Source organism: Orycteropus afer, unplaced genomic scaffold (assembly GCF_000298275.1).
Source record: "Orycteropus afer afer isolate SDZICR_OR568_19922 unplaced genomic scaffold, OryAfe1.0 scaffold00052, whole genome shotgun sequence".
Taxonomy (NCBI): domain Eukaryota; kingdom Metazoa; phylum Chordata; class Mammalia; order Tubulidentata; family Orycteropodidae; genus Orycteropus; species Orycteropus afer.
In genome coordinates this window covers 9,403,701-9,415,896 of record NW_006921639.1, presented here as the reverse complement: position 1 = coordinate 9,415,896, position 12,196 = coordinate 9,403,701, and the positions used below count along the sequence as shown (strand labels likewise).

At 35.1% G+C, this 12,196-nt stretch overlaps 1 protein-coding gene across 1 annotated transcript in view; it reads left to right on the top strand.

The window, feature by feature from the left end:
* The window catches only part of ZNF485 (zinc finger protein 485), a 17,263-nt gene extending 5,977 nt beyond the window's left edge, over positions 1 to 11,286 (top strand). Inside the window, exon 4 of the mRNA XM_007938694.1 lies at positions 10,238 to 11,286. Coding sequence (XP_007936885.1) covers positions 10,238 to 11,286 — 1,049 coding nt within the window. The remainder of the gene's footprint in view (positions 1 to 10,237) is intronic.
* The last annotated feature ends 910 nt before the right edge of the window (positions 11,287 to 12,196 follow it).

Sequence of the window (12,196 nt, the reverse complement as noted above, 5' to 3'; positions counted from 1 at the left end):
CCTCCCACTTCTTCCCCATAGTTACCTCCTCCCAGTGTCCATCCCTTCATACTCTTCTGCACCCTGAGCTATCTCCCTGTGCATAAGCAGCCCTTGCTTCTCCCATGATTGTTCTCTCCAGTCCTCCCTTTTTTTAAGGCAGTCTTTTCCCTCTTTCTTCTCTGCTGTCTTTTGCTGTTGGCTTTCTTTTTTTTTTTTCTGTGTATACTTTGTATATATTTTGTATACTTTCTATATGTCACTTTCTTGGTGTCATAATTCACTTCTTTATCTTTAAACATGGATGTTTCTCTCACCTAAAACGTTTACCTGCTAATATTCCTCCTTCTAAAACTCTGATTGTCCATCATCAAAGGAACTTTTATAACCATATTTCATGGAAAATTTTAGTGACATAAACTTACTTACCTTAGTTTTTTTTAAATGCTTTTCAGTAATTTCTTCTAATCTTACTGTGTTTAACTTTATTTCCTTTTAAATTCTTGTGTAGATTCTTTATACAGCAGCAGTAGTGTCTTAGTTTCCTGGTGCTGCTGTACCAGAAATACTACAAGTGGATGGCTTTAAAGAAGAGAAATTTATTTTCTCATGATTCAGGAGACTGGCAGTCCAAATTCAGGGTACCAGTTATAAGGGAAGGCTCTCTCTCCATCAGCTCTGGGGGCAGATCTTTGTCTCTTCAACTTCTGTAGCCTAGCATTCCTTGGTGACCACCATGTGGAGTCTGTATTCCCCTGTTTATGCTTCCTTCTATCTCTAATCTGTTCTTTTTATAATTCACAAGTGATTAGGACACACAGTACACTGATACGGTGTCATTAGCATAACAAAGAAAACTCTATTCCCAAATGAGATTGCATCCACAGATACAGAGTTTAGGATCCAATACATATTATGAGGGGAATATAAGTCTATCCCTAAAAAGCAGTAATTCAGTCTTCTTTATTCTTTTTATTTCTGTTTTAACTTTTGTTATTTTTTGGAATAGGATGTTTAGATGTAATCAAAATTAGGAATGTTTCTTCTGGTATTATCTCATCCATTTAGAATACTAATAATCTTTCTACAAAGATTTTACAACCATTCAGTGTTTAATGCTTTTTTTTTTTTTTTTTGCTTGTTTGCATATTTCCCTCTGTTATTTTCTAGAAATTCATATGGTACAAAACAAAATTCAGATGGTTCTAATTGTATACAGTCTCCTTTATGTACTTTTCCTGATTACCCGTGTTGCTCCCCAGAGGCATCCTCCCATAAACTTTTATGGAAATTTCTAGAAATATTGTATGCATATATGACAATATATATGTATTCTTTTTAAGATCTTGGAAGCACACTGTTGTGCGTTTTGCTTTTTTCACTTATGTTTTGGAAATCATTTCACACAGCCACATCATTTAGAGCTATTATTTTTCTGTTTTTAAAATTTTGTTGTTGAGAATACATACAGCAAAACATACACCAATTCAACAGTTTTTACATGTACAATTCAGTGACATTGATTACATTCTTTAAGTTGTATAACCATTCTCAGCTTCCTTTTCTGAGTTGTTTCTCTCCCATTAATATAAACTGACTACCCCCTGAGGTTTCTATCTAATCTTTCAAGTTGCTGTTGTCACTTTGATCCCATGTAGATAGTTCTTAAAAGCATAATGCTCAAGGCAGACTTTTTCACTAGTTAAGCTAAACTATTACTTGGTTGTTGTCAGAAGGAACCATTCCCTGGAGAAGGATATCATGCTTTGTAAAGTGGAGGGTCAACGAAGAAGGGGAAGGCCCTCAACGAGATGGCTAGACACAGTGGCTGCAGTGGTGGGCTCAGGTATAGCAAAGGTCAGGAGGCTGGCATAGGACCAGCCAGTGTTTCATTGTTTCATTCTGCTGTGCACAGATAGGGTCCCTGTGAGTCAGAGATGACTCAATGGCAACTACCAGCAACAACAATTATTTGGTTTTAAGATGACTTCAGAGGGTATTTTTGGTTTAAAGTTTAAAGATTATCACAGGGCAGTAGTTTCAGGAATTCATCCAGCCCCCATGACTCCAAAAAGTCTACAGTCCATGAGAAGTTGTAGTTATACATTTTCCCCCTTTTGATCAGGATTCTTCTGCAGAATCTTTGATCAAAATGTTCAGTAATGGTAGCCAGGTGCCATCCAGTTCTTCAGGTCTCATGGCAGTGGAGGCAATTGATCATGGAGGCTAGTTTTCTTTTTAATGCCTACATACTGTTTCATTTTGTGGATGTACTGTAATTTATATATCATTTCCCTATTCATGGATGTTCTGTTCTCACAAACAGTGTTGCAGTGATTATCTTTATGTACATATCACTTCTCTCATGTACAAGTAAATGAATATGATAAATTCCTAGAAAAAGAATTGCTGGGTTAAACAGTAAATATATTTTCAATTTTTGTTTTATGTTATGTGTTATGTTAGGTGCCGTTGAGTTGTCTCTGACTCATAGTGACCCTATGCACAGCAGAATGAAACACTGCCCAGTCCCGTGCCAGCTCTGTGATCCCTGCTATACTTGAGCCCATTGCCACAGCCACTGTGTCAGTCCATCTCATTGCGGGCCTTCCCCTCTTTCATTGACCCTCCATCTTACCAAACATGACATCCTTCTCCAGGAAATGATCCCTTCTGACAACATGACCAAAGTAGGTGAGACGAAGTCTAGCCATTCTCGCTTCCAAGGAACATTCCAGCAGCATTTCTTCCAGGACAGATTTACTAGTACTTTCAGCAGTCCATGGTACTTTCAGCATTCTTTGCCAGCACCACATCTCAAAAGCATCAATTCTTTGGTCTTCCTTATTTATTGTCCAGCTCTCACATGCATATGAGGTAACTGAAAATATCATTGCTTGTGTCAGGCGCATCTTAGTCCTCAAGGAGACATCTTTGCTCCTCAGCACTTGAAAGAGGTCCTTTGCAGCCAACTTGCTGCAATTTTGGTAGTATTACAAGTATCCATAGAGATTATATACATTTATACTTGTAATGACAATGTATGATAGGTATTTGAGAGTGTAAATCTGATTACAGTTTGTCAATAGAGGGTCTTCTACTTTTGGATCATTGTTGAACTGATAGGTACATATTTTTATTTTGTTACAGTTTTAATTTATATTTCTCTTATTTGAAGTGTGGTTAAACACTTTTTAACATTTTTAGGATTCCTTGTATTTTTTTTTTTTCTGAGAGTTATCTAATCATTTCCTTTCCCACTTTGCTATTGGATTGCTTGTCCTTTTATTGTCAATATGTAAGGGTTCTTTATATATGTAGGAAATTAGTTCTTATTAGACATAGCCTAGCAGCTCTGGTGGGACAGTGGGTAAGGCATTTGAATGCTAACCAGAACCTCGGCAGTTCAAACCCACCAGCTGCTCTGTGAGAGGAAGATGAGGCAATCTATTTCCATAAAGATTTACAGACTTGGAAACCCAATGAGAGTTGCTATTATTTTGAATTGATTTGATGGTAGTAGGTACTTCTGTAGTGATAGTGCCTCGGAAACCGAAGGAGGGGCCACTGTAAGTTGGGTCGGACTCAATGGTGCATCATAACAACAACAACATACATATCCTGGGAACTCTGGTGGTGTAGTACCTAAGGCATTTGACTGCTAACCCGAAGGTTAGCTGTTCAAACCTACCAGCCACTCCTCGGAAGGAAGATTGGGCATTCTACTTCCATAGAGATACTGCCTCAGAAACCCAGGAGGGGTTGCTGTCTCACTTGACTCGATGGCGGTGAGTACATATCCTAGATGATTTTTTCAAGTTTGTTTTATTTTGACTTTATATTGATGACATGTTTTACATCACAGAAATTTATTTTTATGCAGCTAAATTTGTTCTTTTTTTTTTTTTTTTTTTTTAAAATGTGGCCTTGTTTTTGTTAGGTGCCATCAAGTTGGTTCTTACCCACAGTGACCCTATGTATACAATAGAATGAAATGCTCCCTGGTACTGCACCATCCTCACAGTCTTTGCTATGTTTAAGCCTGTTGCTGTGTTTAATGTTGCTGTGTTGAAGCCAGTGTGTCAGTCTATTTCTTTGAGGGTATTCCTCTTTTTTTTGCTCTCCTACTTTATACCAGGCATGATGTCCTTCTGCAGAGACTGGTCCTTCCTGATAGGACCAAAGTAAGTGAGACAAAGTCTAAGAAGTATTCTGGCTGTACTTCTTAGACAGATTTGTTTGTTTTTCTGCCAGTGCATGGTGTATTGAATATTCTTCACCAACACCATAATTCAAATGCATCAGTTCTTCAGTCTTCCTTATTAATTGTTCAGCTTTCCAATGCATGTGAGGTGATTGAAAATACTGTGGCTTGAGTCAGACATACCTTAGTTCTCAAAGTACCATCTTTGCTTTTTAATATTTTAAAGATGTCTTTTGCAGTATATTTACTCAGTGCAATACTGAACAAATCAATTGTTTGATTTCTTGACCACTGCTTCCATGGACGTTGATAGCAGATCCAAGTAAAATGAAATCCTTGACGGCTTCAGTCTTTTCTCCATTTATCATGATGTTGCTTATTGGCCCAGTTGTAAGGACTTTTGTTTTCATTATGTTGAGGTATAATCTATACTGAAGACTGTAGTCTTTAATCTTCATCATTAAGTGCTTCAAGTCTTCTTCACTGTCGGCAAGCAAGGTTGTGTCATCTGCATGTCATGAGTCTTCCTCTAGTCCTAATGCTGCATTCTTCTTCATATAGTTTAGCCTCTCAGATTCTTAGCTCAGCATACAGATTGTACAAGTATGGTGAAAGCATACTACCTTGACACACGTCTTTCCTCATTTTAAACCATGCAGTATCCCCTTGTTCTGTTCAAATGATTGCCTCTTGGTCTTTGTACAGGCTCCTCATCAGCATAATTAAGTGTCTGGAATTCCCATTCTTCACATTGTTATCCACAATTTGTTATGATCCACATAGTTGAATGTCTTTGCATAGTCCATAAAACACAAATAAACATCTTTCTGGTATTCTCTGCTTTTAGCTAAAATCCATCTTATAGCTTCTTCTGAATGTGGCTTTATTTTCTGGTAGTTCTTGTCAATATACTGCTGTTACTGTATTTTTAATTACCTTCAGCAAAATTATACTTAACGTGTGATATTGTTCAATAATTTCCACGTTCTGTTAGATCACCTTTCTTTGGACTAGACATGAATATGGATCCCTTCCAGAAGGCTAAGCAAATAGCTGTATTACAAATTTTTTTGCATAGATGAATGAGAATTTCCAGTTTGTTGAAATAATTTGTATTTTGTCAATTCCTGGAGCCCTGTTTTTCACCAATGCCTTCAGTGCAGCTTTAGCTTCTTCCTTCAGTCCATCAATTCTTGAACGTATGCTGCCTCCTGAGATGGTTGAACACTGAGTAATTTGTTTTGGTGCAGTGATACTGTGTATTCCTTCAATTTTCTTTCTTTTCTTGCCCTCGCTCTCTTTTTTTTTTTTTTAAACAAATAGTATGGATTTTATTGTTAGCCTCCTCATTTGTAGGAGATATTTTCAAAAGATTTGGGAGAGTAGCAAAATGTAACATCTACCAGTGGGAAAGAATATTGCAGAAAGCAGTGAGTTCCAGAGAAAACATGTACAGTCACTTTACCTACAGGAACTTGGCTACATGGTTGCATCAGCTCACCATTCATTAATTATTTCTATTTTGTGAAGACGAAATAGTGCAAAAAAAGAGTCTTAATTAAACTATAGATAACTAATGTGCATCCAGCAGGAAGTCAGGCACACTAAGGTCAATGAGAAATGCAGAAGACAACAGCCCTTCCCTTAGAGAGCTCATAAGCTGGTTGATAGGATGCTTTTTCTCCACAATTTGGTCTTAAATCCATTCAGGGCAGCTTACGTATCCTGGTAACTTCTAGCATAGCCAAGAGTTTACAGTAGGTACCTGGTTGAAGGAGAGAAAAGGCCTTTGGCACTGACTGAAGTGTTCCTTCAATTTTCTTTTGGTGCTTCCTGGGTTGGTCAGTATTTTTGCTCAAAGAATCCTTCAGTATTGCAATTTGAGGCTTGAATTTTTTCTTCAGTTTTTTCAGCTTGAGAAATGTCAAGTATGATTTTTCCTTTTGATTTTTTAGCTCAAAGTCTTTGTACATTTATTGTATTACTTTGTTTTGTCTTCTTGAGCCTCACTTTGAAATCTGTTCAGCTTTTTTGCTTCATAATTTCTTCCATGTGCTTTAGCAACTCTATGTTCAAGAGTAAGTTCAGAGTCTCTTCTGACATCCATTGTGGTCTCTTCTTTCTTGTCTTTTTAATGACCTTTTTCTTTCTTCATATATTACGCCCTTGATGTCATCCCACAACTCATTTGCTCTTTGGTCATTAATTGGAATGACCTTCAGTATATCCCACCTGAATTTAGACCCCCAACTCAAGAATAGATTTGATGCATTGAACACTAATGACTGAAGACCAGATGAATTCTTTATTCCTACATATTTTATGTTTTTTGTTGCTCTTGTCAGTGGGATCTATTTTTTATTTTCTTATCTATGTAGTTGTTAAGGAGCTCTGGTAGTGTAGTGCCTAAGGCACTTGACTTCTAACCAGAAAGCTGGTGGTTCAAACCCACCAGCCACTCCTCAGAAGGAAGGAGTCGCTATGAGTTGGGTCCGACTCGACGGCACATAACAACAACAACAATGACATGTACTTGTTTATACAAAGGAAGACTGTTAATTCTTTAAAATGTTAATTTCTGCCCAGCTGTATTATTGGGTTTTCTTATACTTCTACTTTGAAGTTATTTTTTAGTTATTATACTGGTATACTATTATAACAAGGAGGACTGGTGGTGCAATGGCTAAAGTGATCAGCTGCTAACTGAAAGATCAGCAGTTTGAACCTACCAGCTGCTCCATGGGAAAGAGATATAGCTGTCTACTTCTATAAAGATTTATAGCCTTTGAAACTCTGTAGGGGCATTCTGCACTGTCCTGTAGAGTCAGTATGAATTGGAATTGGCTCGATGGCAAAGGATTTGGTTTTTTGGTTTTACCATTATATCATCATTATTTATTTATGATTTTGCCTTCTCTTTTCTAATTTTATACCTCTTCTTTCTTTATTTTTCTATTAACAAATATTTATTCCTCCTAAACAGTGTTAACAATAACGGTATTATGAATATTCTTGTCTTTCTGTGTTTTTTAATGGGATTATGTATTGTGTTCTCCCATTATTGGGTTGAGGTGTATGCTATTATGTAAAGGAACTATTGAATTCACCTTTTTCAGTAAGAAATTTCTGTTTTTTTAAATCAAGCATGGATGTTGAATTTTATCAAAAGCCTTTTCAGCCCCTATGGAGACAATTTTGATCATTTAATAAGGTAAAATGCATTCTTATTTATCTTTATGACTTTACCTTTCTAGTAAAACTCCACTTAATCCATGTGCATTACATTATTCTTTTAATTTGGCAGTGGATGATTCCTATTGCTAATTTTTATTTAAATTTTTGCATTGGTGCTCATAACATACTTGTTTATATTTTTCTTTTTCATTCGGCCATTTTCATTGGGTTTTGGTTTCACTTTTATAAATACTTTTTAGAGCTTTCCTCTTTTATTATATACTTTTATGACTACATTTTAGACCTTTCATTCTCTGGAATAGTTTAACTCATGAGATAGTTAACTGTTTCTTAAAGATTTGAATGCTTTGTTTTATTTTCACTTATGTATTTGTTGTAAAATAAGTTGTTGGTGGTGGGAAGGTTGGTGGTAGTTCTTATATAACTTGTCCAGGTGGATTTTTCTCTCTTCTAGGAAACAGTTTTGGTAATTTGCAGTTTCCTAAGTATTAGTCAGTAATACAGGTTTTCAGATTTACTTGCATGATACTTAACAAAGTAACCATTTATGGTTCTTTTTATAATATTCATTGCATCTTTGGATATTTCTCTCTGATTTCTTACTTTCTTTACTCTATATATTTATTAGTGTTAAATTTTTGTTTTTTGAATCTTTAATTCCTGTCTTTGTCTTTATTCACTTTTTCCTTTTGCTTTCTTTAGGTTTGTTTTTCCTAACTTTTTTGGTTATTTACTTAGTTCATTGATTTTCCTTCTTTCTTGTTAATAATAGAAATGTTTAAGGTCAAAAATTTTTGTTTCAGCAGTATTTTAGCTGTCTTCAGTAGATCTGATAGTATTTCCATTATATTATTTTTTAGAGATTCTGCAATTTGTGTTTTGATTTCTGTGGAAGTCCTGAGAGACTCATAAGCTAGACATCCTTTTTCTTTTCTTAAGGCCTTTACAAATTTTGAAATAAAATATATATACAAAAAAGCTGATAAAATATATATGTATGGCCTAAATTAGTATTTTTAAAGTGAAAACCTATGTAACCAACACTCAGATCAAGATATGAAACATTAGCTATACTCTGATAATCACATCTTTTTTTATATATTTAATTTTATTTTTGGTGAAAGTATACACTGTAAAACTCACTCCCATTTCACAGTTTCTAGACATAATGATCAGTGACATTTGTTACATTTTTAAAAACTTTTTTGTTGTTGAGCATATATGCAGCAAGACATACACCAATTCAAAAGTTTCTACATGTACATTTCAGTGACATTGATTACTTTCTTTGAGTTGTACAACCATTCTCGCCCACCATTAACATAAACTCACTGCCATCTAAGGCACATTCTAATCACATTCTTCACATTGTGTCATAATTCTCATTATTTCTGTTGTAGTTGTTTTACTTCCATTTACTTAAACTGCCTGTCCCCTAACTTCCTCATCATTGCTTTAAAATAGCTGTTGACCATTTGGTCATTCATATGTGTGTGTGTATATCATATATAGATTATCATATACAGATAGATTTTAAAACACAGTATTCAAGAGTGACAATCTTTATTCCTTGAGCTAAACTGTTACTTAATTTAAAGATAACTTCAGGAGGTAGTTTCAGTTCAAAGTTGGAAGAACAAATCAAGACCATGGCCTTGGGGACATCTTCAGCCTCAATTTAGGTCTAGTAAGTCTGGATTCTTTAAAAATTTGTGTTCCTGTTCCACATTTTTCTCCCTTTTTACCAGGATTCATCTTTTGAGTCCCCGATCAGAACATTCAGCAGTAGTAGTTGGACAACATTTAGTTCATTTGGTCTGCAGGTAGAAGAGGCAGTGGTTCATGGAGACAGTTAGTCGTGTAGTACAGTTCCCTCTCTGATTCTTGGGTTTTCTTCTTTCTCTTTTCTTCCAGATGAATAAAGACCAATAGTTGTATCTTAGGTGGTTATTCATAAGCTTTTAGGACCCCAACATTACTAACCATAATGGGAAGTAGAACATAAACTTTAAAAACGATATTATGCCAATTGACTGGATTGTCCCATGCAGCCAAAGCCTTCAAACTAAGAGAAGTAATCCCTGGAGGTAATTGGTTATGTCTAGTTATTATCCATGTCTATAGCCTCCCATCTTTTTGTTGTTGTTATTGTTGCAAAATCATACAGAACGTAGCAATTGCCCATTCATCCCTTTTCTGTATATGCAGCTTATTAACATTAATTATAGCAGTCATGCTTTGCATACTTCATCTACATTTGGTACCATCTTTTCCACTACTATAAACAAAAAGTGACTTACACATAAGGAGTACTTCTCCCTCTCCTCAACCCCTGGTAACCACTGATGAACATTACCAAAATACGCACTGCCTTTGAGTTGATTCTCACTCATGGCAACCCTATAGGATAGAGTAGAACTGCTCTATAGGTTTTCTAAGACTGTACATTTTTATGGAAGCAGACTGTCTAATCTTTCTCCCATGGAGCGGCTGGTGGTTTCAAACAGCTGACCTTTTAGTTAGCAGCTGAGTGTTTAACCACTGTGCCACAGAGCTCCTTAGTGAACATTAGTCTCTGTATATTTATTTATTCTTGTCATATCTTCTTTTTGGTATTGTTTATTGTGTTCCTTAAATGCGATGTTTTTAGTATAATCCTTGCAGTTTTTTAGAATCCTGCTCACTTTTCTTATCTCGTGCCTTGCTATCTTTTCTTAGTAAGCAAGTATCACAGGTGGGACACATTAATTTTATATAACCCTTGGTTATGTAGAATAGAACATTATTCTTAACCCTGTGTAACTCTATTTTCAGTATTTTAACACAGAGAATATTTGAATTTTTAAATTTTTCTTTTAGTCCAGGAGTATTGGTTAGAAGCGAAGATACCAGCCCTGAAACAAAATACTCCTGAAGGATCTCTTCTGGGAGAGCAAACAGAAAGTGTTGTAATGGAAAGAAGATCCACAGAGAAGAGACACTATAAATGTGAGGAATGTGGGAAGGTCTTCAAATATAATTGCTCTTTTATTAATCATCAAAGACATCATACTGGTGAGAAACCCCATAAATGTAAAGAATGTGGGATAGCCTTCATGAGCAGCTTATCCCTTTTAAATCATCATAAAATCCACATAGGAAAGCAACCTTATAGATGTATTGAATGTGGGAAATTTCTCAAGAAGCACTCAACATTTATTAATCACCAGAGAATTCATTCTAAAGAGAAACCTCATAAATGTGATGAATGTGGGAAAACTTTCAGAAAGAATTCAATCCTTTTAAGTCATCAGAGAACTCATACTGGCCAGAAACCCTATAAATGTAGTGATTGTGGGAAAGCCTTTGCTCAGAATGTAGCCCTTACTCGTCATGAGAGAATACATAGTGGAGAGAAACCTTTTAAATGTAATGAATGTGGGAAACCTTTCCGAGATAACTCAACTGTGTTGGAGCATCAGAAAATCCATACGGGGGAGAAGCCATATCAGTGTAATGAGTGTGGAAAAGCCTTCAGGAAGAGCTCAACTCTTATTAGTCATCAAAGAATGCATACAGGAGAGAAACCTTATCAGTGTAGTACATGTGGAAAATCTTTCAGGTATAGCTCATCCTTTACTGGACATCAAAAAACTCATAGTGGAGATAAACCCTATAAATGTAGTGATTGTGGGAAAGCCTTTACAAACAGCTCAAACCTTGTTGGACACCAGAGAATTCATACTGGAGAAAAACCCTATCACTGTAAGAAATGTGGGAAAGCCTTCAGGCAGAGCTCAGGCCTTGTTGAACATCAGAGACTCCACACTGGAGAAAAGCCTTATGAATGTAATGAATGTGGGAAGGCCTTTCCCCAGAGTTCAGCACTTAAACAGCATAAGAAAATTCATAACAAAGATCAAATGTAGTTAGTGTGGTAAATAATTCAGAATAGTTTATTCCTTTTGACCATCAAAGAGGAGACATTAAAAAAAAAATTGCTCCTTCAACAAAAATTTTCTATGTGCTTCTAATCCTAGAGAACTTCTTACACTTGTAAGGATATTCATTGTATGCTTTGTACTGGTGAAACAGGGGAAGAACCTAAATGTATATTGATACGGAAATACTTACTATGAAATAATTTATAGCAATTGAAAAAAATAAGGTAGAACTTTATATATCATCATAGAAAAATCAATGATAGTTCAAAAAGAAAATTGGAAAAAATTACGGTCTTACGTTTTTTAAAAATGAAGCTATTTTTATGTATGTGCATACATATTATATGCATCCAAAATGCTATGGAAAACCAAAGGCCAATCTTTGACAGTAATTATATTTGAGGAAGATGTGGTATTGGTATAATGAAGGGAAGTTTTGACTTTGGCTATAATCTTTTAAGTTTTTAATCAAATATATATTTATGTATCTTCTATCATTTAATATAGTTGAATTTCTAAATTAGAAAATTCAGAAGCCATAAAAATAAAAAACCAAATACTACTTAAAAATGGAAAAAAAAAATTGTATGGACAGAAGCATCACAGCATTAAAATATGAAAGGCTAGATTTGGAGAAAATATTATCAACATAATATAAAAGAAATAAATAATACTTAACAATATCTAAATATATAATAGAATATCCAGATACATAAGAAAAATATAAAAACCCAGGGGATAAATGGCCTGGGCTATGAATACATAGTTGTCAGAAAAACAAATAGAATAGTCAGACATAAAAAATGGACATCTTTTGGGAAATGTGAATTTGAAAGATGATCAGATTTTTTTTTTTGCCTTTGGCAAAAATTAATGACATTGAAAATATTTGGTG